General features: G+C 36.7%; 1 protein-coding gene across 19 annotated transcripts in view; it reads right to left on the bottom strand.

Moving 5' to 3' along the window:
- Window positions 1-22,554, bottom strand: part of PAM (peptidylglycine alpha-amidating monooxygenase) — a gene marked incomplete at both ends in the record, with an annotated part of 173,109 nt that overhangs the window by 7,472 nt on the left and 143,083 nt on the right. For all 19 annotated transcript variants that reach the window (XM_080711033.1, XM_080711044.1, XM_080711045.1 and 16 more), the window contains 7 exons: window positions 2,619-2,672; window positions 5,409-5,508; window positions 11,721-11,836; window positions 14,824-15,024; window positions 15,424-15,634; window positions 16,948-17,020; window positions 19,905-20,021. In XM_080711033.1, the coding sequence (XP_080567159.1) occupies window positions 2,619-2,672; window positions 5,409-5,508; window positions 11,721-11,836; window positions 14,824-15,024; window positions 15,424-15,634; window positions 16,948-17,020; window positions 19,905-20,021 (872 nt within the window). The remainder of the gene's footprint in view (window positions 1-2,618; window positions 2,673-5,408; window positions 5,509-11,720; window positions 11,837-14,823; window positions 15,025-15,423; window positions 15,635-16,947; window positions 17,021-19,904; window positions 20,022-22,554) is intronic.

The following is a 22,554-nucleotide window of genomic DNA, read 5'->3' as shown; positions in this document are numbered from 1 at the left end:
TGTATTCCTGTGCATTCCCTCTTCTCCTTGATAGAAGGACCCAGACTAAGGGGAGAGGAAAGAAGGGACAGATAGAAAAACAGCAGTTACCTCCCAGGTCATCACAGACAAAACTGAAGGCTGAAAATTTTAAATGGCATACTAGGAAGTAACAGTCTGGAAAACATGTAACGTGCCTATTGCACCAGTGAGAACTTCTCTCTCTTTCTCACTCTCTTCAAAATGCAATGTGTTTCTTTATAATTAGTTGCTCTCTGTAAGTTCTAAGAAGATAACTACATTAGGAAGTATTTTTTAATTCCTTGAGATGGTTTCAGCATCGTCTTTTATTGAGGGATGGAATATGAAGGCTATGCTTTAGTAGCTTTATTTGAAATCTTAAGTCCCTTTCCTAAATTTTTTTTATCATCTCCAATTCTCTTATTCCTGCAACTTCCCTAGAACATGGGTTTTGGAACCCTGTTATTATTACTTAGCTATGTACACATCACAGTGGGGATGAGCGCCATCAGTGGCAACTTGAATTTGGAGATTTAAAACTGATATGTATCACTGGGCTATTAAATCTGGGATAGTGTTTCTCTATTTCTGTTACAGTTTGAATTAAGTTCCCTTATTTTGATAAAGGATAAGATCTAGTAGAATTTATATTTCTTTTTGTTGTAAGGGCATACTTTTAAAAATTGTTTAATGACAGTCATATTAAACTTCTTCAAAGGAAAAGAGAATAACTTCATTTGAACTGAATAGTCTATTAAATATTGAATAATTTAGTCTATTAAAACTAGACTTTCATGGCAAGACATTTAGAAAAAATATTATATGACTTCTGGGTTCTGCCACAAGACTAGAAAGTTTTCTGACTAAATGGGCTCAAGGGTATGCACTGAGAAAAAAGAAAATGACATACAAAAGATATTATTCATCTTTTATTGACAAGTCCAGATGAAATAAATATTGGGGGCCACCTTCTACCAGCCACCTAGTACAATCAATATGTTTTTGTTAAGTACTATTTAAAGAGAAATAGTTAAAGAAAATTTTGAAGTTGTAGAGATTTAATAGTGAACTGTCACGATTCTGAGCCTGTATTTCTTGGAAGAATTGACAGTGAATGATTTGGTGAGATCAATTTCTCTTTAGCAGTACAGTTGTAGTATAGGGTTTGATCTCAAATGTCCATTTCAAAACCGGCTGTAACACTATCTCATATTAGTTCTGATTCTCAATGTCCTTGGATAATAGTGACTATCACACTGTTGGTATACTGATTAAATGCAATAGTTTTGTATAGCATCATCTGTGTTCCATAAGTTCGTTCCATTAGCTATTATTAATATCATCTCTCACAACATCTTTATTCCAGGAAAACACAGCTTATCAATAATTACATATATATGAAAGAAAACTAGAGGATCAGGAGTTTTTTTGTTGGCAGGACTGTCATGTGAATGTCACTCACTAGGACACTTAGATAGACTTCTACAAATGCCAAACAATTTCTATTTATTAATGTTGTAATATTCTCTTACCCCTTTCAACCTTGAGCCAGCTACATTTTCTCATTTGCCTACATAAAATACCTATACTCCCTCTTGGTTCTTGCTTCTTTTCATCTTTTCAACCTGCTTTCATGAGAAAGGAAAACACGTAAGCCTAAGGTTAAGTCTGAATATCTAGTCAAATCATTTGTAAAGAAACTAATAATGGAATCACTTTGTTATTTAAACATTAGGAGCATCTCATGAGAAATGGGTGATTTCTTAACTATATGTGAAATGTCAAAACCTTGCAGATAGAAGAAAATGGGAAAATAAAAACTGATTCTGGAAAAAGGAGAAGATTCCAGGGATTCCAAATGAATCCAGTAGTTGCTTACCAACAGCCAAATCCCGTTTCTCCATTCCTGGTATTATATTCCAATATCATACTTATATATAGGTATATGTATACATATATTCTCTCTCTCCTTCCTTCCCCCTCTCCCTCCCTATCTGTCTGTCTCTGTCTCTGTCTCTGTCTCTGTCTCTGTCTCTGTCTCTCTCTCCTGATAGGCTGTAAGTCTCCTGAGGTCAGGCAGTTTTATTTTTGGTAGACCTGCTATAGTGCCTTTCACATAGAAACCCTCAGTAAATCTTGAAGGCTGAGTGGAACTAAGGAGCTTAGGGAACAAGCTAATTTTCTTCACACCCTTACAACAGTAACTTATCAAAGATATTTTCCATTCCTTTACATTAGAACCCATTAAGGAAAGTCCTTTTCCAGAACACTGAACAGTACTTTTTTGCTTACATGAGGTTAACATACTTCTAAAAGTGACTGGCTGACTTTTTTCTTCTCTAAATGTGTCTGGTTCACTAATTTTAGATTTCTTACATCCTCAGTCATGTTCTATCCCTTGAAATCAGTGATTTGAGATCTTCATGACTACTCCATTTATCAGAAAAAGCAGTGGTGACATGCCGACTTAAAGATTCAGCACACGGCAGAAGTCATGGATAATTTACCAGATTGTATTATATTTTTAGACTGACAATTTTTTAAGTTGCAATAAAGAGCCATAAAATAATTCAACACAAATAACTTCTGGTTTCAGCCATGAGAGGAATTTGACCAACCTTTGATTTCCTGGACCTCTATGCCAGCCTTTTTAACTGATCGATGTTCCATTTCTGTAACACAGCACAGCCAGGAGAGAAAATCAGAATCCTCAAAAGAGAACACTGAAAAGCTTAACTTTGATATTAATTTTATGAAAAGTATTTTCTAACTCATCAAATTCATTATTATGTCAGAAAAGAGTTCAACACAAGCCACTAATTAGGTATGGGGCACATGAATTCTGGGTAAAGTCATTTAGGGACAGCTAAAATGATTTTTTCAAAGAACTTTATTAGCTTTTTCTTTTAAGTTTGATTTTTTGGGTCTTTTTTGGTACCAGAGATCAAACCCAGGGCATTGTGAATGCAAGGTAAGCACTTCACCACTGAGGTACATTCCTGCCTGAGCTTTTCATTTTGGAATTGACAATACTGCATTGTTTCTGAAATATCAAGCAGTTCATGTGAGCAGCATATAAGACTGCCTGCTAATTCTGTCGTGGTGGGTTACTAGTCTTGTAGCTGACATAAATGGATTTGACTAAATATTAGAATGTGAATACATGGGACACTTGTTTAGTCTCCAGTGGCAGTCTGACTGTGCCAGAGGTACTATTTTTCAGATTTATTATGCTTGAGATTATGCTGAGGGCTTTTTGTTTTAAAGTCGTATTCTATGCTTCAGTGTTTCCAATCAGGAGTTGTACCTAAACTAGTTGGGAAGAAATTCCAAAATACACATATTATCATTTCTCTTCTTTTCATAGATGTTGAGGGGCAACTGGCCACGTGTATTTGAAAATCCTCCCCTAGTGACTCAGGTATGCATCTTTGTTGGGTATCAACTTAGTGAGCACAAGAATTACATTACTAAAAGGAAAAAAATGCAGATATTGGCTATATTTTTGAAATATTTTCTGTCTTTAAGAGTATTTAAAGATATGTATACCTATGTTCATAGCAGCACAATTTGTAATAGCCAAAATTTGGAAACAACCTAGGCCCCCATCAACAGATGAATGGTTTGCAAAGTTATGGGAAATACACATAATGGAATTCTATTCAGCTATAAAGAAGAACAAAATCACGTCATTTGTAAGAAGATGGAAAGTAGGGCTGGAAAGCATTATGTTAAGTGAGATCAGCCAAACGCAGAAAGAGAAGGGACATGTTTCCTCTAATATGCCCAAATGAGTGAGCACTGGGGATACCAGAGGGACTCCAGATAATGGAAGGGAAATCTCAGCAAAGTCTGAATGGAATACTAAGAGATGAAGGAGGATGAACTTGATTGATGAGCGGCTATTTCCAAATAGGTGTAAAAGTACGAATATAGCAAGGTTAGCCTGGGTATTAAGTATCGGGAGGGGGGAAGGGAAACGAGGGGGGGAGAGGGCACCAAATACAGATTAAATGTATAACATTTATTTTCAATAAAATAAATTTTAAAAAAAGAGTATTTAAAGATTTTTTTGTCCTAAACTTTTTGAATTTAATTATACAACTAGGGATTATCTATCATTAATTTTGAGTTTAATTATATAACTAGGGATTATCTATCATGAATTCATTATCTATAATGAATATTTTTTCTTCATCAAGGATATGTCCTTATTAGTTCTCTAACAGTACCTGTTGCAGCTCCTGATATCTCAAATTTATAATCCTCAATTCTTTATCTCCACGTTCTCCTATTTAGAAACTGGCATATTTAAAAAGTATCTCCAGATTTTAAGGCTTGTGGTCAAACAAGTATTTAAATTTATATAACTTTTTTCTTTTGTTTTGGTACTAGAAATTGGACCTATGGGCATTCAACTTCTGAGCTATAACCCAGCCCTAAGGATTGAACTTGCAATCCTCCTGTCTCAGCCTCCTAAGTACTGGGGTTATAGGTGTGTGTCACTATGCCTGGCTTTAAAAACTTATATTTTCTTAGCTTCAAAAATTCAGGTGCTAGGTTGGAATACTTTGAATTAGATATCATATCCAAATTGCAAGTAGAGAATTCAAAACTAGTTGGCTAGATCTTGATAGAGCAAATATGTCTTCAGACAAAATTTTGGGTTACCTGAAATAGAGCAATTCAGTATTTAAAGAAGCTGAAGCCTAAATGGAAAGTTCAAAGTGCTGGCTGTTTGGGATAATGTATGTCTGACGCAGACGCTGGCATCCCTAGATGCTCTACAGCTCCCGAGAGCTAACGAGCCATGTGGGGAGCGATGCCTCATGGAAACAAGTCAATCTTCTGCTTTGCCAAAGCCTTCTCTTCCTTCTGGAACTAGGCTAGAATTAACATTGGCTTTTAATGTAACAGACATTACTGCAGGCATTAAGAATTTCCTGTGGAATATCTGTGGAAACAAGGGGATAACTGCCAGGGAAAAAGATGTTTCTTTTCACTTTCTAAAAGTTGAGTTTATCCCTGAAATGGATACCAAATAGGTGTTTTTGTTTTGTTTTGTTTTGTGGTATAGGGATTAAACCCAGGGGCATTCTACCTCCAAGCTAAACCTCTAGTCCTATTTTATTTTTTGTTTAGAAAAAGGTTGCTCAGACTCTCACTACTTGCTGAGGTTGTCCGTAAACCTCTGATCCTCCTGTCTCAGCCTCCCAAGTCCTGGGATTACAAGCATTTGTCATCATGCCTGGCTCCAAATAGAGGTTTTTTTTTTTTTTTTTTTTTTTTTTAAACAACTGCCTTGTATCTTGATTTCCTTACTCCCATCACTAAAAAAAGGGAAGTAAATGTAAAATGTATAAGCAATAAAATGGAGGGAAAACATGGACAATGATACAAAAACATACTTTCGGTCAAGGTGAACTTCCACACGGTGTTTGTGTGCGCATCTCCAATGTACACGGTTCCATCTTCAGATGCAATGATATCATGAGGCATGTCAAAGTGCTGCCGGAATACAAAGGAATATGTGAGGGTGGTAAGCCTCTGTTGGCCTCCTTCTGTGAAAATACACACACACACACACACACACACACACACACACACACACACACCCTAAAGCAAGCCACACAGTGAAACGATAAGCATAGAACTCAAGCTAAAGCAAGCTGCAATTTAATCCCCACCAAAGCAACTCTTAGCCAAAGGGGCCATTCATTCATCCACTCATGGGTTCCTAGGTCTGCCAGGCGTAATCATAAGCAACTGGGAAAGCCTACGGGACCCTCACTGCAGGGGTTTAATTCTTTTAATAAGTGAAATTTGCTGGGTGTGGTGGCACAGGCCTATAATCCCAGTCTTTGGGAGGCTGAGAGGCTGAGACAGAAGGATTACAGGTTTGAAGCCAGAGTACAGTAATTTGGTGAGAATCTGTTTTGAAAATAAAAAATAAAAGGGGCTAGGGTGTAGCTCAGAAGTAATAACTCACCTGGTTTCAATCCCCAGTAACACACACACACACACACACACACACACACACACACACACAGTGAAAATTTAGAAATAGATTGCTTTCTACAGTACTGTTTAATTTTTCTACCTAATTATTTATACTCATTGTAGCTTTTATATTTCTTCTATGTTTTAATCAGTATAAAATTTGCATTTCTTAATCTATATAAACCAAAAGACCAGGCATTATTTTAAAAATATTATTATCAAACTATTGTAGGTTATCTTAAAAACCATTTAAACAGTATTAGTAATGGGAGCTATTTTAAAGATTCAAGGAAGCTGGTGTGGTGGCACATGTCTGTAAACCCAGAATTTGGGAGACCGAGACAGGAATATCATAGGTTTGAGGCCAGTCTGAGCACTCTGAGACCTCATTTCAATAAAATAAAAAGGACTGGGAATGTAGCTCAGAGGTAGAATGTCCCAGGGTTCAATCCCTAGTACAAAAAAAAAAAAAAAAAAAAAAAAAGATTCATGGCATTCGGATGATTTTTCTTTTCCTTTTACTCAGAATGGAAGCAAGGGGCCCTCTACCTCGTGGTTACACTTCTAGACTATATTATATTTTATTTGGAAATAGGGTCTCACTAAGTTGCTGAGAGCCTCACAAAGTAGCTGAGGCTGGCTTTGAACCTGTGCGATCCTCCTCTCTCAGCCTCCTAAATACTAGGATTACAAGCATGTACCACCATGCCCAGTTTCAGATGATTTCTGATAAGCACACTAGGAGATAGGTGAGACATTTGCAATATTTTAAGTCAGCAAAGAAAGCAAACTGGATGATACTTTCAAGTACTTCTTAGGCCTGTGTACCTAATTCAGATACTCTGCATTTTAATATGTCTTTCTTCATTTCAAACCATCTCAGTCCTGAGGACACAGGCAACAGAATCATTTTATGTGACTTTCTCAGGGTCACAGACTAGATACTTTAAATGTGCGACTAAAGCCTCTAACAAGTGCCCGAGGGCTACCAGTTGTCAGGACATGGGTAATTCCTTCCCCTTTGAGGTCAGCAGGCCTGCCTGGAGACCCAGGGCTCACAAATATGTCTAGTAAGTACAAACAGGAGCATCATCCAGACCGAGTCTGACAGCCAACACGTGCCCACCTTGATGTGCTAAGTACAAAGGATACTAAGGATGCCAACTACTGTTAGCTCACTTTAGGACTGGCAGAAGAACACATGCTTTGGAGATCCCACTCTGCTTCAGAAATGGGCAACAGTTTATCATATTGAGAAGAAAAATGAAATAGTCAATGCCAACCAGGCTCACTGCTTCTCTCCGTCAAATGAACTGAGATAAATATGCAGAGAAGGACAGAGCCAGAAATCAAAATGTTTCCGTGTTGAAATCTCACAGGTGTGTCATTAAAGTTTTATCTTTATTTTGCGTTCAGCTACTGGTTGGCAACAAGCTTGCAAATCACAAGCAGTTCCAGTTCTTTACTTTAATAATTTCTTAGAAATTCAGGTTTTCTGATACGAAAAATAATGGTGAGAAAGTAAAGGGGGGGGATAGGTACATGAGCTATCCATTGACTAAGAACTTTGCTTCAAATATATCACAGTACAGCATAAAATCAAGTCTAAAATGGCAACAAATCCCTTCTCTGTAGCTCTCAAACAAACCAAGGGGCCAAGGGTTCTGTTGGATTCCATTGGAGCCCCTGTAGAAAGACTAGGGTGGGGCTTAGTGGGTGGACTTCCAAACCTCTCTTCCTGTTCCAATCAGAGGAACTCATTGGAGAGCTTTTAAATAAACTATTCTGCTGCTTCATGTTAACTGGAATGGGAAATTCTGTTATTGAGCTTTAGGAATAAACTTTAGGATTCAAGCTGGGTGTGGTGGCATATGCTTGTAATTCTAGTACTTGGGAGGCTGAGACAGGAGGATTGCAGGTTCAAGGATAGCCTCAGCTACTTAGTGAGGCTCTCTGCAACTTAGTGAGACCCTGTTTCAAAATAAAAAATGAAAAATAATGCTGGGTATAGCTCGGAGGTAGAATGCCTCTTGGTTCAATCCTTAGTATCACAAAACCAAATAAAACAAACATTAGGATTCAAAGTTGTAAAGATCTTCTCATCCAGGCTTTGCAAACTCTTCACTTGAAGTACCCCGGCAAAATAAAACTGATGAGAGGAAAGAATGATAGCATCTTTGTGGGGCATTTAGTGAAAAAATCCTAGGGCAGTATGCTCAGAATCACACCTTAAAAATTCACAAAGGAGCATCCCATAATGGTGGATGCCTGTGACCCCAGGAAGATCACAGATTCACAGCGCATTGTAACTTAGCAGGATCCTGTTTCAAAATATAAAATAAATATAAGGTTGACGGTATAGTTCAGAGGCAGAATGCTCTTGGGTTCAGTCCCAGGTGCTACAAAAGTAAAAAATAAGTAAAGAAATAAATAATAAAAATCATCAGGAATTTGTATATTCTGCTCAATATGTATCAAGACTATAGCTGCTTTTAAAGAAAAATAATGGTTAAACTTATTTATTAGTTAAATATTTGTAAGAAGTTTCACCCTGTTTATGTTGTGAATTCATATAACCTTTGGCATACTAACATGTAACTTGTGGATTAAAGTTAAGGTTTAGAATGAGAATTATCTGGGTTTGAGATCCAAGAGCGCTATTTACTATGTAGCTCTGAACAAGTATTTGGTTTGAGTCTTTCAGTTCAAATATTATCAAATACTGTAATTTCCACTGTGAAGGCTGATGAAATAAAATAAATCTGAGGTTAATATCCTCCCCTTTCCCCCCTCTCTCTTGGATGTAAGGGTGGGGATCATTCCCTTCCTTTACACATGGGCTTCTTTGCAGAAGAAAGATAATTCCATTCTGAGGGGTGTGGATGAAAGCAGACCATGAGGGACCATGTGTCATTCCTTTCATTACAGGGATAAGAAACCTGATTGTGTGTATTTTGCTCTCACACATTTCTGAGAGTCCTTCATTGAATCATTATTTAAATTTGCAGTACTGGAGATGGAACAGAGCAGCACTCTACCATTGAGCTACACTAATAGCCCTTCTCATATTTTATTTTGAAACAGGGTCTTTCTAAGTTGCCAAGGCTGGACTTGAACTTGCAATCCTTCTTTCTCAGCCTTCCAAGTACTTGATTACAGGTGTGTACCACTGCAGCAGCAGAATCATCTTTCTTAAGTTTCCCTGAATAAACACAAACATGGAGATTACACATTCAGATGTAAACATTTTTAAAGAATGTTACACAAGGGGGAGACCTGCAATATGTGATATATGTAAAGAAATAAGTAGTAAATATGCACAGAGGCTGACACATTATGTTAAACTTGACCTTTGCCTTGAAAAACGAATCTCTTCCTACACAGAAGCCAATATATGGTATTATTTCCTTCACCCACCCAAACCTAATCTTCACCATGATAATCTAATTAAATGAAAATTCTGAGAGATTCATAAATGATTTCAATTCACTGAGTCAACACAGAATGAATTCCTAAGTTTGGGTGTAATATCAATTCTTGTTTACTAAAAGGAAAAGCAAATTCCATCCTGTGATGAGACACTTTTTCAAGTTTACTATATTGACCCACATATTGTACTTGTTCACTGCAGAACATCTGGGGAATGCTGATATTCAGGTGCACTGCTTTCTGAAATTTATTTCGAGGCTGTTCAGAGTCTTACAACGGTAAGGCTCATTTAGTTTGGCCTCCCGACTGCCATTTAGTTTTGATTTTTAAATGCATATTTAACTAAAAGTTAATACCTTAGTTGACACAGCATACCATCATTAATAAAATGAACAAGGCAAGCCAGGTGTGGTGGCGCACGCTTGTAATCCCCGCGCTTGGGAGGCAGAGACAGGAGGATCGTGCAGGTTCGAAGCTAGCTGTGCTGGCTTAAGAGACCCTGTTTCCAAATAAAAATATAAAATAGGTCTGGGAGTGTAGCCCAGAGGTAGAAGGGCTTCCAGAAACCCCAATTCCACACACACACACAAAAATGAACAAGGCAAAAGCTTTACTAATACACAATGGATAGTTGAAAGTTAAGATTTTCCACTTTCTTCATCAATAGATATGAGAAGCTAGGTCATAGGGATACAGTCATGAAGACCAGCTAATCAATGAAGATTTGAAATACTGTGAAAGTAAAATATATACTGTCACTGTAATACATTTCCTTCGGACAGATGCTATGATTTGATATTTAATGGTTTATTGCTTTTTGGATGAAATATTTCTGTGAAAATCTTATTTGCGGAATACAAATAAGAAACTCAAAGAAATTTGTGCTGAATCATTAGCTCAAAATAATTCTAATTTTATTCAGATGGTGTAACTTTTGCTTATAAACTTCATTAAGGAAGGGACTATGTCCATTCTATTCATCTCTATATTTTCAGTATTTAGTATAATTCCTGGCACACAGTAGGTACTTAATACATATCTGCAATGAAATGTGATAAACTCGAGTGTCTGTAGTCTAACAGATACATTTCTAAAATACTCAGGCATTTTAAAATTCTTTTTCTTAATCTAGCAAACTTGATATCTTAAAAATAATATAAGAATTATAGCCAGGCATGGTGGCACACGCTTGTAATCCCTGTGCTTGGGAGGCAGAGACAGGAGGATCACGCAGGTTTGAAGCTAGCCACGCTGGCTTAAGAGACCCTGTTTGCAAATAAAAATATATAAATAGGTCTGGGAGTGTAGCCCGGAGGTAGAAGGGCTTCCAGGAACCCCAGTACCACCAAAATAATAATTATAATAATATAAGAATTATGAATATCAAGATACATAGGCTAAACTTTCTAACAGAGTTGTATCACAAGCACATTACTGCAGTGCGTGTGAATATTCTGATCACTCTGGCAATCACACTGCAGAAAAATTACACAGAAAGACAAAAAGGCTATGGAAACACTGAGTGCTAGTCATTGTGTGTGTAAAGCATACTGCTCAAATAAATAGTGCCAAACCATTTGTGGAGCTGAAAGTAGATTTTAGGCTCTTGCCTAAACCAAGTCTTTAGAACCTGAATAAATTCCAGAACGTGCTATTTTCAAGTCTTGTTGCTTAGGAAATTCATAACCATGACAATAAAGCAAACAAAATTACTGCTGAACCTAAGAGAACTATAAAATGCCATTTAACATGTGGTATATTTGGATGAAACCAAAATAAGATACATTTTTATATATTTTTTTTTTTTTCCGGTACTGGGGATGGAACTCAGGGGCATTCTACCTCTGAGCTACACTCCCAGCCCTAGTTTTTTATTCTTTATTTTGAAACAGGGTCTCAATGAGTTGCAAAGGGCCTCACTGAGTAGTAGGTGAGGCTGTTGTCCACAAATCATGATCCTCGTGTCTCAGCCTCCCAAATGCTGGGATTACAAGCATGTGCCATCACACCCAGCTATTTTATTTTATATTCCAATTATAACCAATTTTAACTTGCCCTCATATGCAAAGTCTATTAAGAACCTTAAAAATGCATACAGAGATAATTTTAACCCGAAGAAACTGATCTTAGACAAAGACATTTATTCTATATAAAATATAATAAATAGAAAATTTCTGTCAACAAAGCTAAGAAAATCTCCATATTCTCTAAAATATTCTAAAAAATCCATCCAAGATTAATTTTTTTTTTATTCTCATGGAAACTGAAACTCAGACAATGTATGTTAATACCTTGCGTACTGGCTTGAAGACATCTATAATTTCTCCAGTGGAGAAGTTCATCACAAATCCTTGTACAGGTTCTTGGTCCCCAAAGTGAGGTTTCCCATTCACAGCAAAGAGCAAACCTGTAACAATACATCTAGTTATTCTTTCTTTAAAATATGGATTAAGTTTAGCCTCCAAATATATGCATGTATATGATGAATGTCAACCAGGTCCCTGCAGCAGGCAACAAACTTTGAAAATAAAATACTTAGCAAATGTTGTCTCCTGAGTAACCAGATCAGGACTAACCTCCTCAGGAACTGGAAGGTCTATTCCAACTAGGAAGTCAGTAGAAACCAGAAATACACAGTTGTTTATCTATCTATCTATCTATCTATCTATCATCTATCTATATACATAGATAGATAGATATAGACATTTGAATGATAAATCTTAAGTAGGAATTGGTACTTTTTTTTTTTTTTTTTGCTTGGTGGTACTGGGGTTCCTGGAAGCCCTTCTATCTCCAGGCTACGCTCCAAGACCTATTTTATATTTTGAAACAGGGTCTCTTAAGCCAATGCGGCTGGCTTCGAACCTGTGCGATCTTCCTTACTCCGCCTCCCAAGCGCGGGGATTACAAGCGTGCGCCACCATGCCCGGCCTTGGAATTGGTACTTTTTGGTACTGGGAATTGAACCCAGTGACATTCAACCTCTGTCTGAGTTACACTCCCAGATATTTTCCTTTTTTAAAAGTTTCGAAACAAAGTCTTGCTAAGTTGCTGAGGCTGGAATCAAACCTGCCATCCTCCTGTGTCAGTGTCTCAAATACTGATATTACAGGTATGTGCCTGCTATCGCTGGCTAAAGTCAGGTTATTTAAGCCAATCATTTTAAGGAAACAGTTCTTTTGAAAAAGATGTAGTATATGCCATAGGTATAAGTAGAATTATAGAGCAATAGGTGAAGGAAGTAAATGAAGTTACAATATAACTAGAAGAATAATCTAATTAAAAAAAACTGGTTTGAAGTGTGTATGTATGTACAGTTTAAAATGTGAGATGAGTATTTCAGGCTATCAAAGATATTTTTTATAAAGTAAAAAAATGAGACCATCTTTTCATGAATTTTCTTAGTAGCAAAGTTATATCGCTTAGTAAAGTTTATCTGAAATAATAAGAATTTTTTGCTAAATAAATAATTCAGATTTTTAAACATTGTGTTTTTGAAGACTTAAAACACATTAAAAATATACAACACTGGAGCAGGGGGTGACATCAGTAGAAGAACATTTGCCTAGCATGCAGAAAACCCTGTGTTTTATTCCCCAGCATCACCACAACAAAAATATGTACTACCTGAAATCACTGTTGAGAATATTTTCATTTTTCTTGAAGTATTATAGGGTTTTTCAGTATATCATACTATAAAAATAACATTATATGCATAAATTGCTGTTCTTGTTTTTTTCCTGTAGTACTACAGATTGAAATCAGAGATATTTTACTTCTGAGCTATACCCCCAGCCCCATTTTTTTTTTATCCTTTATTTTGAAACAGGGTCTCACTAAGTTGCAGAGGGCCTCACTAAGTAGTTGAGGCTGTCTGTGATCCATGATCCTCCTGTCTCAGCCTCCCAAGTATTGGGATTACAGGTGTGTGCCACCATGCCCGGCTTAACTTGCTGCTCTTGAATAATTATAGAGAAAACCATCTTTTGCTTATATTCTGTTTGTAAACAGAGTTTTTTCTTAACTTCTCTCGTAATATTTTTCTTTTTCTTTTTACTTTTGTTCATTATTAACTTGATGATCTTCTTTATTGAGTGGTCCAGACAAATTGATTATTTAAATGTGGGGTAAAACTAATCAAAGAATATTTCTCTTTTGTTTGTTAGTGAGACTCTTATTTCTTGAAAATCTAAACTTGTTCTCTGTGCAGTCACTTGAGTCTCTTTATTTCATGTCCTGAATAATAAATTGAGTTCTAATTGGTAAGACAGGAGCCACATACAATTCTCATAGCATAAAATACATAACTACTCTAGTAATTACTATAGTCCATGCCACACTTAAGTATATTTCATAAAACATACTTTTAAATTATATATCAATTTTGTATTTTAAGTTTTTGACATTTACTGTTTAAAAAATTTATTGTAATACACATTGATTATCTTATAAATTTGGATTTTTTAAATGAAGTAAAAAATCTATTTGAACATAAGAAAAATAAAAAATTTCATTATTTCTCTGGTATTTAGATATAAGTCTTGCTTATTTTATAAATTATAAATTTGTTAAAGGATTGGCCACCATTTTTTTTTTTTTTGGTGGTACTGGGAGTGAAACCCAGGGGCTTTCTACCTCTGGGCTATACTCCTAGACCTATTTTCTATTTTATTTGGAAACAGGGTCTCACTAAGTTGCTGAGAGCCTCATTAAGTAGGGGAGGCTGGCTTCGAACCTATGCAATCTTCCTGTCTCAGCCTCCCAAGTGCGGGGATTACAAGCGTGCACCACCACACTTGGCTTGGCCACCATTTTTTAAAAATGTGAACCAGATGTGTTTTGAATGCTGATTTTAAGAGACATATACCATCTGTTGATGATGTTTAAAGACAATATTAATCATTTAGTAACTAAAGCAGATGATTGTAATTAAGAAAAAATGAAAATCAATGTTTGGGAACATCTTAAACCCAACACAAACAGTTGTTAAATACTTTGAGTTCTTCATTTGTTCAGTCCAAGGAATGTGGCACTTGAGTTAAATATGATTTCCAACTACACTAACAAATTTAATATAGGAATTATTTAACTTTTTTTGGTGGTACTGGGGTTCCTGGAAACCCTTCTACCTCCAGGCTACATGCCCATACCAATTTTTATACTTTTTTATTTGGAAACAGGGTTTCTTAAGGCAACGTAGCTGGCTTCAAACATGCGTGATCCTCCTATCTCCGCCTCCTAAGTGCAGGGATTACAAGCATGCGCCACCACGCCAGGCATTATTTAACCTTTTAATAAGAATATTTTATTTAACAATTTATAAAGAATTTACTATAAGGGAAGTAATTTTTAATCACAGAATATAACAAAACATATGCAAAGAAGATGAAATACCTGGTACGTATGAAATTGCAAATACATTTCTTCCAAATGACGCATGCTTAATCTCTCTCAGAAATTCTTTGGTGTCAGTTTTGAAACACTGGATCCGACCATTTTCCCGGTCTGCCACACAAAGCTGGCCCAGGTGAGGTACAAGAGCCAAGCTGTGAGGGACGCTGAACTCCCCTGGCTTAGGATTGACCCCTGAAGACTCTACAGAACAAAGAAAAGCCTCAGATATGCAATTCTTGAACCCATAGTCTGACTCTATAATTTTATAATTTTCCAAATTCATGACAGGAAATCATTAAATATCTGGAACTAGGAAAAAAATAAGGTAAAGTGGTTTCTAAGTTTATTCCATTACATTCCTTACCTACAAACATATTGTAGCTTTTCTCTTTGAACAAAGTTCTTTGGTTTTATAAGACATTTGTGCACGCATATGTGTTTGTGTGTGTGTGACCAAGCTGAATAGGTGTATACACTGGCTCAATTTTCTTCACTGTAGAGAATGATTACGTCCTAAATAATGTAATTAGCGGCTTTTGTCTGTTTCCTAGTGATACTGGTTAAGAATTACAATTAGAAATCAAGAGTCTTCTTGGGTACCTTTTCCCCACTGTGTGACAAATTTCCCACTTGGTGTAAACTGCACAATCCGACTGTTGCAGTAACCATCTGACACATAGATGGCTCCAGTGCCTGGGTCCACAGCCACATCGGTGGGTTGGCAAAAGTGATTTTGGTCACTTCCAGGTTGCATGCTCCTTCCCAGGATTAAGAGAGGGCCTTCTTTACTGTTTGGATCCAGTTTGAACACCTTTTTAAAAAGGAGCGAAAGTCTTACCTACTTTTCATGATTATTATTGACACACGTCCACATTATTAAGACCATTTGCACAAAGAATAATGGACACAAGCTCTTAAAGATTTACTTAAAGGAAGATACTTTTTAGAACTGGAGGAGACGCTAGAAACCATTTTTTCTAATTCCTTTGTTTTATAAACAGGCCCATTATCCACTTAATGAACACTGAATAGAAACCAGTATGTAAATATCCTATTCAACGTATCTCCATGCTTCTTTTTTTATCTTCCCTTAAAGATAACTACAACTTTGTCCAGATAACACAACAGTCATAAATGTTTACTGATATGAAGTCAAAGATTATTGAGAAACCAAATTAATGACTCACAACTAAGTCTTCTGTGTTTGAGTTTATTTCCCACCTAGTTTTCTTATTTCTCTGCTACCTATATTGTTTTCAACAAGCTTACCTTAGGATGGGATGCCTTAAGACTATTCTGTGGTAGTAATATATATTTTTGATAAAAGACACATTTTTTTTGTTTTTTATACATAAATATGTAGTTACTAGTTCCCTTGCCTCATTAATCATTAAAAGATTAATGTGGTGAAAGAAAACATAAACTGTAAGTGATAAAACAGAAATAAGACTCAGGAACAGAGGAAATAAAATCAAAAGTAGAAAGCCAGTGAAGGGGGTTGGGAGGGCCTGTGTCAATATGACAGTGAAGTTCCAAACCTGAGCCTAAGCTTTCTGTCAACCAAAGGACACGAGTGACTTGATAATTTACATATTAACTTTTCCGAGCACTGAGTGCTAAAATAAGAATTTCAGATGTGGATTACTATGGACTGAACATTTGAGTCTCCTAAATTCATTTGCTGAAATTCTAAGCCCCAATGTGATGGTATTAGGAAGTGAGGCCTTTTGGAGGCAATCAGGGCCAAAGCGTAGAGAGCTCCAAACAGCATTAGTGCCATTATTACAAAGAGACAAAAGAGCCCGCTCTCACTCTTTCCACCCTGTGAGGATGCAATGAAAGGCTGGTAGCCTGCTACCCAGAAGAGCACTCTCACAGACCCTGTGCACACTGCAACCCTGACCACAGTCTCCTAGACTCTAGGATCTATGAGGAATAATTTTCGGTTGTTTATAAGCCACTGAGTGTATGGTACTCTGTCATAACAGGCTGCACTAAGACAAAAGTGTGCCATTTTCTTGTTATAAACTTACTGGACCCAAGAAAAAGACTCAGAAAACTTCGGAGCCTTTCCAAGAAGTAACCCTGTTAGCTTATATTTTAATACCAAGATGGGAGGATTACCTGATGGAGAGCCACGTCTGTGACCCAATAATTTCCTTCTTTATCTATACTCAAGCCATGTGGCAAGTAAAACCTGCAAAATAAAAATGATTTTCTTTAGGATGCACTTATGTATTTATTTCCCAAGTATACAGGAGAGTAATTTGTTTATAATTCATCCAGAAAGGCAATATGCATTTATAAAGTGGTAAATGTTTAATAATATATATATATATATACATATATATACACACACACACATGTATCTGTATATATGTAAAGATGTAGATATATAAAATATAAGTGTATACTTGTAAAATATATGCCTGTATTCTTATGTAAAAGACCAAAACAAATTTCTAAATGAAAATATCTGCTAGGTAGGGTGGCACACATCTATAATCTCAGTACTGGGGAGGTATAATCTTAGTAATGGGGAGGCTGAGACAGGAGTATCACAGTTTTGAGGATGCCTCAGCAATTTAGCAAGATCTGTTTTGAAATAAGAAAAATAAAATAAAAAGGTGGGGGCATGTAGCTCAGGGGCAGAATTCCCTTGTGTTCAATCCCCAGTACCAAAAAATAAATTAAAAAAAATCTAAGTTCCAGGATCATAAATATTATAAATATCTTAGAAACAAGTAAAAAGCAAATTATCTAAAAATACTACTGAATTTTTATAGTTTGAATAAAGTATATTAGAGGGAAATATAATGTATAAAATAGTAAGCACATGACTCAGAAGCTTTTAGAGCTCCTCCCAAGGACATGAAAACACGAAGAACACAATTGTCAGCAGGCTGTGATCACCCAGGCGAAGGGAAGTGGTGAGCTGGACATCCTTAGAGGTTAATCTACTCAGCAAATCAGTCTGAGTGATCTGAGTAAGAGATCTGTGAGCTAATGTGGACAGAGGCCACGGGTTAAGGAACCTGGACAGAGTTAATAAACACAGAGATAATCTAGGAAGGTGGATCTGGTCGAATGCCATTTGACAATCACAGCCTTATCTGTCAGCTTCCAGCCTTAGTACCATGTTGGTACCAAAGATTTTATTTTTTCCTCCCATGGGTGAAGATGGCAGCACTGTGATCTTGACTAAATAACTGAGCTGGATCACTGTGTTGGCTACTGAAAGTGGGGGCTACGGTTGGCTTTCAACACCAGTGTCCCACTGCTGGCCAGGCCGGTTTAGCAGCAGTTGGTCCACCTTCCTTCTTAATTCCTTTCTGAAAAGAGAATATCTCTGATTGAAGGACACACCTCCAAAAAGGCACAGGTGCAAACTCGGAGGCCTGGAGCTGGTATTAGAGCTTGGCCCCTGACTCATCATCTGAGAATATCACAAAACAATCTAAGCCTCCTTATTGCCATCTCCACAGGCAGCCTCATTCAAAGCGGTGGCTTCTCCCTTTCAAAGGAGCTGCTGGCCTTCCCTGCACTTGAGCAGATGGAGAAAGGGACAGTTCCTGAAGCTGCCAGTTTATGCTGGTTGAGGAGATTCTGGAAGCAGGTGTCCCTTTCTTTCAATGACCATGAATATCAGCCAACTTTTCTTTGGCTGCCAAATGCTATCTAGGAATGGGATCAAATAATGAGTGGCTTTCAAAGCCAAATTACATATGCATGCTAAGGAACCTAAAACTGATATTTCCTTAGTATTCATTTTTAGATGGAAAGAGAAGCCTTTTTTTATCTTAATCAGCAATTATTTGATGAGTTCGGTGAAAGCGTATTAAGCATGTGAATTTTTCTGCTGAAATTTTTCTGCTGAAGAATTTTCTTTTATCATCAGATCTGCCTGACCAGTAGCTCGCTTCACTGACCATGTATGACAATGGCTCTCTCAAGCTTCACTACATAGTAGCATTAGCTTAAACTTTAATAGTATTAGCAGCACACCCCAGACCAAATCAGAATCTAATTAAAGTTGCAAAGTGACAAATTGTTAGTGTACATATTTATGGCATATAATATAATGTACTGATATATTACATAATGTGCAATGATTACAAGTTAATTAACATTTTCATCAACTAAAATATTTTTTTGTGGTAAGAATATTTGAAATTCATGCTTAGCAATTTTTTGGTGGTACTGGGGTTCCTGGAAGCCCTTTTACCTCCGGGCTACACTCCCAGACCTTTTTTTTTTTTTTTAATTTGGAAACAGGGTCTCTCAAGCCAGCGAGGCTGGCTCCGAACCAGCGCGATCCTCCTGTCTCAGCCTTCCAAGCGTGGGGTACAAGTGTGCGCCCACCATGCCTGGCCATGCTTAGCAATTTTGAAATGGGCAATGGAACTGAACAGAAATTTCTCAAAAGAAAACACACAAATGACCAATGACTATAAGAATCTAATTTTCTGTAGTTTCTCAGATGATTCTTATATTAAGTCAATGATTCAAAATCATCTATTTTAGAACATGAAATATAAAATGACCCAGCTAGCCTGGTGCCTGCCTGCCTGCCTCCCTCCTTCCCTATCTCTCTTTCCTTCATTTTTTTTCTTTTCTTTTTACCAAACCGGGGATTGAACCCAGGATTCAGTCTACCTCTGGACATTTTTTACTTTGAAACAGGGTATCACTAAGTTACTGTGCACTGGCCTCAAACCTGTGGCCTTCCTGGCTCAGTCTCCCAAGTCCTGGGATTATAGGCATGCGCTACTGTGCCTGGGTAAATTTTTATTGTGTGTGTGGTACAGGAGATTGAACTCAGGGGAACTTTAACATCACCAGCCTTTTTATTTTTCATCTTGAGACAGGATCTTATTAAATTGCCAACACTGGCCTCCAATTTGTGATCCTCTTGCTTCAGCTTCCAAAGTAGCTGGGATTGCAGGTGTGTGCCACTGCACAGGGCTCTCCTGATTTCTTAAAGGTAGCTGAACCGTGCACTCTCTTAAGGGTCAATGATACACGTTATACCAAGTAGACGTCATAAAAGCCTTCATTATATCATCAGTCATTTAACTCACAGATTTTTTCCACTGGACTGGAGTACTGCGGCGTTATTTGGATCTATGACAAGAATGGTGTCTTCTTCAATCGGTCCAAGTCCTCTTTGTTGGTAAACAAACTTGCTGTCAAAAGAGCTAAACAAAACACATTAGAATGGAAATAACTGTAAAGTCAAGTGAGTGAACTTCAGAAATGCAGACAACCCATTTGATATTCTCAGAAAAGGCTCAAAAGGAGAGGTAGGATGTATCTGTTTCACTGACTCATGGATTGTAATACATGCCACTAACTAGGGCAATCAGTGGCGCTTTAGCCTGGGCTTTGCTGAGAAATGTGGTCTCAGGTCTTATAGACCTAAATTTGCACTTTTGTGAGACACATTAGAGTTTAAGAAGCACTTATTTTGAATGTAAAAAGGTTCTTCAAATTTTATAATTCAATAGGAATCTTCTTTTAAATTGCTAAAGAAAGTGTACTTTATTTTCATCTCTGTAATAATAATAGAAGAGATGTAGTGACAAAAATATGTTACTGTACTTGCCACATGTACAAATGTGAACACATATTACAAGGATATAAGCAGAATAGTCGAAGTATTTCCAAATTATAAAACAGAATTTGCTCTTGAAATAAAAATATGTTTAGAGAGAGAAAACTTTTAAAAGCACAGAACAGACAATTATGGAATCACTAAAAGCTTAGGATAAATATGACAAATTTTTTTTGTGGTACTGGGGGGAAATGGACCCCAGGGGCATTCTACCTCTGAGCTACACCCCAGCCCTATTTTTTTATTCTTTATTTTGAAACAAGGTCTCACTAAGTTGCCGAAGGCCTCACTAAGTAGCTGAGGCTGTCTGAGAATGATAATCCTGTCTCAGCTTTTCAAATGCTGGGATTGCAAGTATGCACTACCACACCCTTTTTAACTCAGTACCTCTCAAGTTATTATAAAAATATTATGGTCATATATTTTCTTATATATATTTAAGCTATATTCCTATCTAAATTATTAGTAGTATCTTTCTTTATATTGACAATTATCACATACATTTCAATTTCTGTTTGAGGATTATAGTACTCCCCCAACCCCCGCCAGCTTTTTACGGTACTGAAGATTGAACCCAGGGCATTCTACCTTTGAGTTACACCCACAGCCCCATTTTTTTTTTTTATTCTTTATTTTTTGAAACAGGGTTTCACTAAGTTGCAGAGGGCCTCACTAAATAGTTGAGGCTGGCTGGGAACCTACGATCCTCCTGTCTCAGCCTCCCAAGTACTGAGATTATAAACATTTGCCACCATGCCCAGCTCTTCCCCCTTCTCTTTGAAGGATATGTTCCAAGTGGTTGCCCAAAACCAAACAGCACTAAATTCTATATTTGCTATGCTTTTTACTTATGCATAAATATCTGTGATGAAGTTTCAGTTAGAAGTTAATAGAAAGATACTAAAAACAATAGCTAATAATAAATAAGACAATATATTATAGTAATAAAATTTCTCTCTCTCTCTCTCTCCCTCTTTTCTTCATTCTATACTGGTGACTTAACCCCAGGGCATTATTCTTCTAAGCTATATCCCCAGCTCTATTTTATTTTGGAACAGTTCCTATGTTACTATGCCTAGAACCGGAGGTCCTCCTGTCTCAGCCCAATTACTGGGGGTGTGCCAGGTGTGCATCACTGTGCCCAGCCAACATCACTTGAGATTTGTAGTCATTAGTAAGTCAAATAAGAGTTACTTTGACACAAGCACTGTGAAACCTCTATAGGGAATCTGATAATCAAGATGGCTACTAAATGACTATTGGGCAGGCAGTAAATTTTTTGTAGATATGCTGAACAAAGGGATGAGTCACATCCTGGAAGGATGGAGCGAGATTTCATCATGTTGCATATAATTTAAATTTATATATTGTTTATGAAATTTTCTATGTAATATGCTTGGACTACTGTTGACTGCAAATAACTGAAAGCACACATTTGGAGGAACTACAGTATATGATAATGGGGAAAATGACCAAGATAAACTCTTCTAATCTAAACATATGCAATACGAGCCAAAGGTATGAAATACTAAGAGACCAATTTATATTTTTAAAACCAACATATTATATCAGCACGTAGATGAGACATGTATATGTCTATTTGTACACACATACACACACACACACACACACACACACACACACACACACATTTTTCCCAGACAGATAAGTCAATAGATGATCAAGGATATTTGTGTAAAATAGAAATTCTTTTAGAGAATCAGGAATGCTGTGAAAAAGTATTATTATTTTGTAGTTTAGATAAACAAAATAAGAATCTGAATAATATTAAATATTTTGAGATATATTTGCAATTTGGAAAGGTGACAGCTCAAATCTGTCATGTATCCATTGTTCAATTAGTTGATATTTTGTAGAATTTAGGTAAAGTCCCAATAGGAGAAAATTTTATATTACTTTTCCTCACCATTAAAAGTATTTATCACACCATTACCTAAGCTTCTTGACTGTTACAGTCTTTTGGGTACATTATTCTTGAAAGATAACAATAAGTCCCTGAAGTAGTTCTTATTAATGATGCATTCAATTGAACACAAAATATTGATTCAGCTTTGTCAATCTAAAACTTAAGTAAAATGTTTATATATGCCATTATG

Source organism: Muscardinus avellanarius (genome assembly GCF_963383645.1).
Source record: "Muscardinus avellanarius genome assembly, chromosome: 1".
NCBI lineage: Eukaryota > Metazoa > Chordata > Mammalia > Rodentia > Gliridae > Muscardinus > Muscardinus avellanarius.
This window is presented reverse-complemented; position numbering and strand designations above follow the sequence as displayed.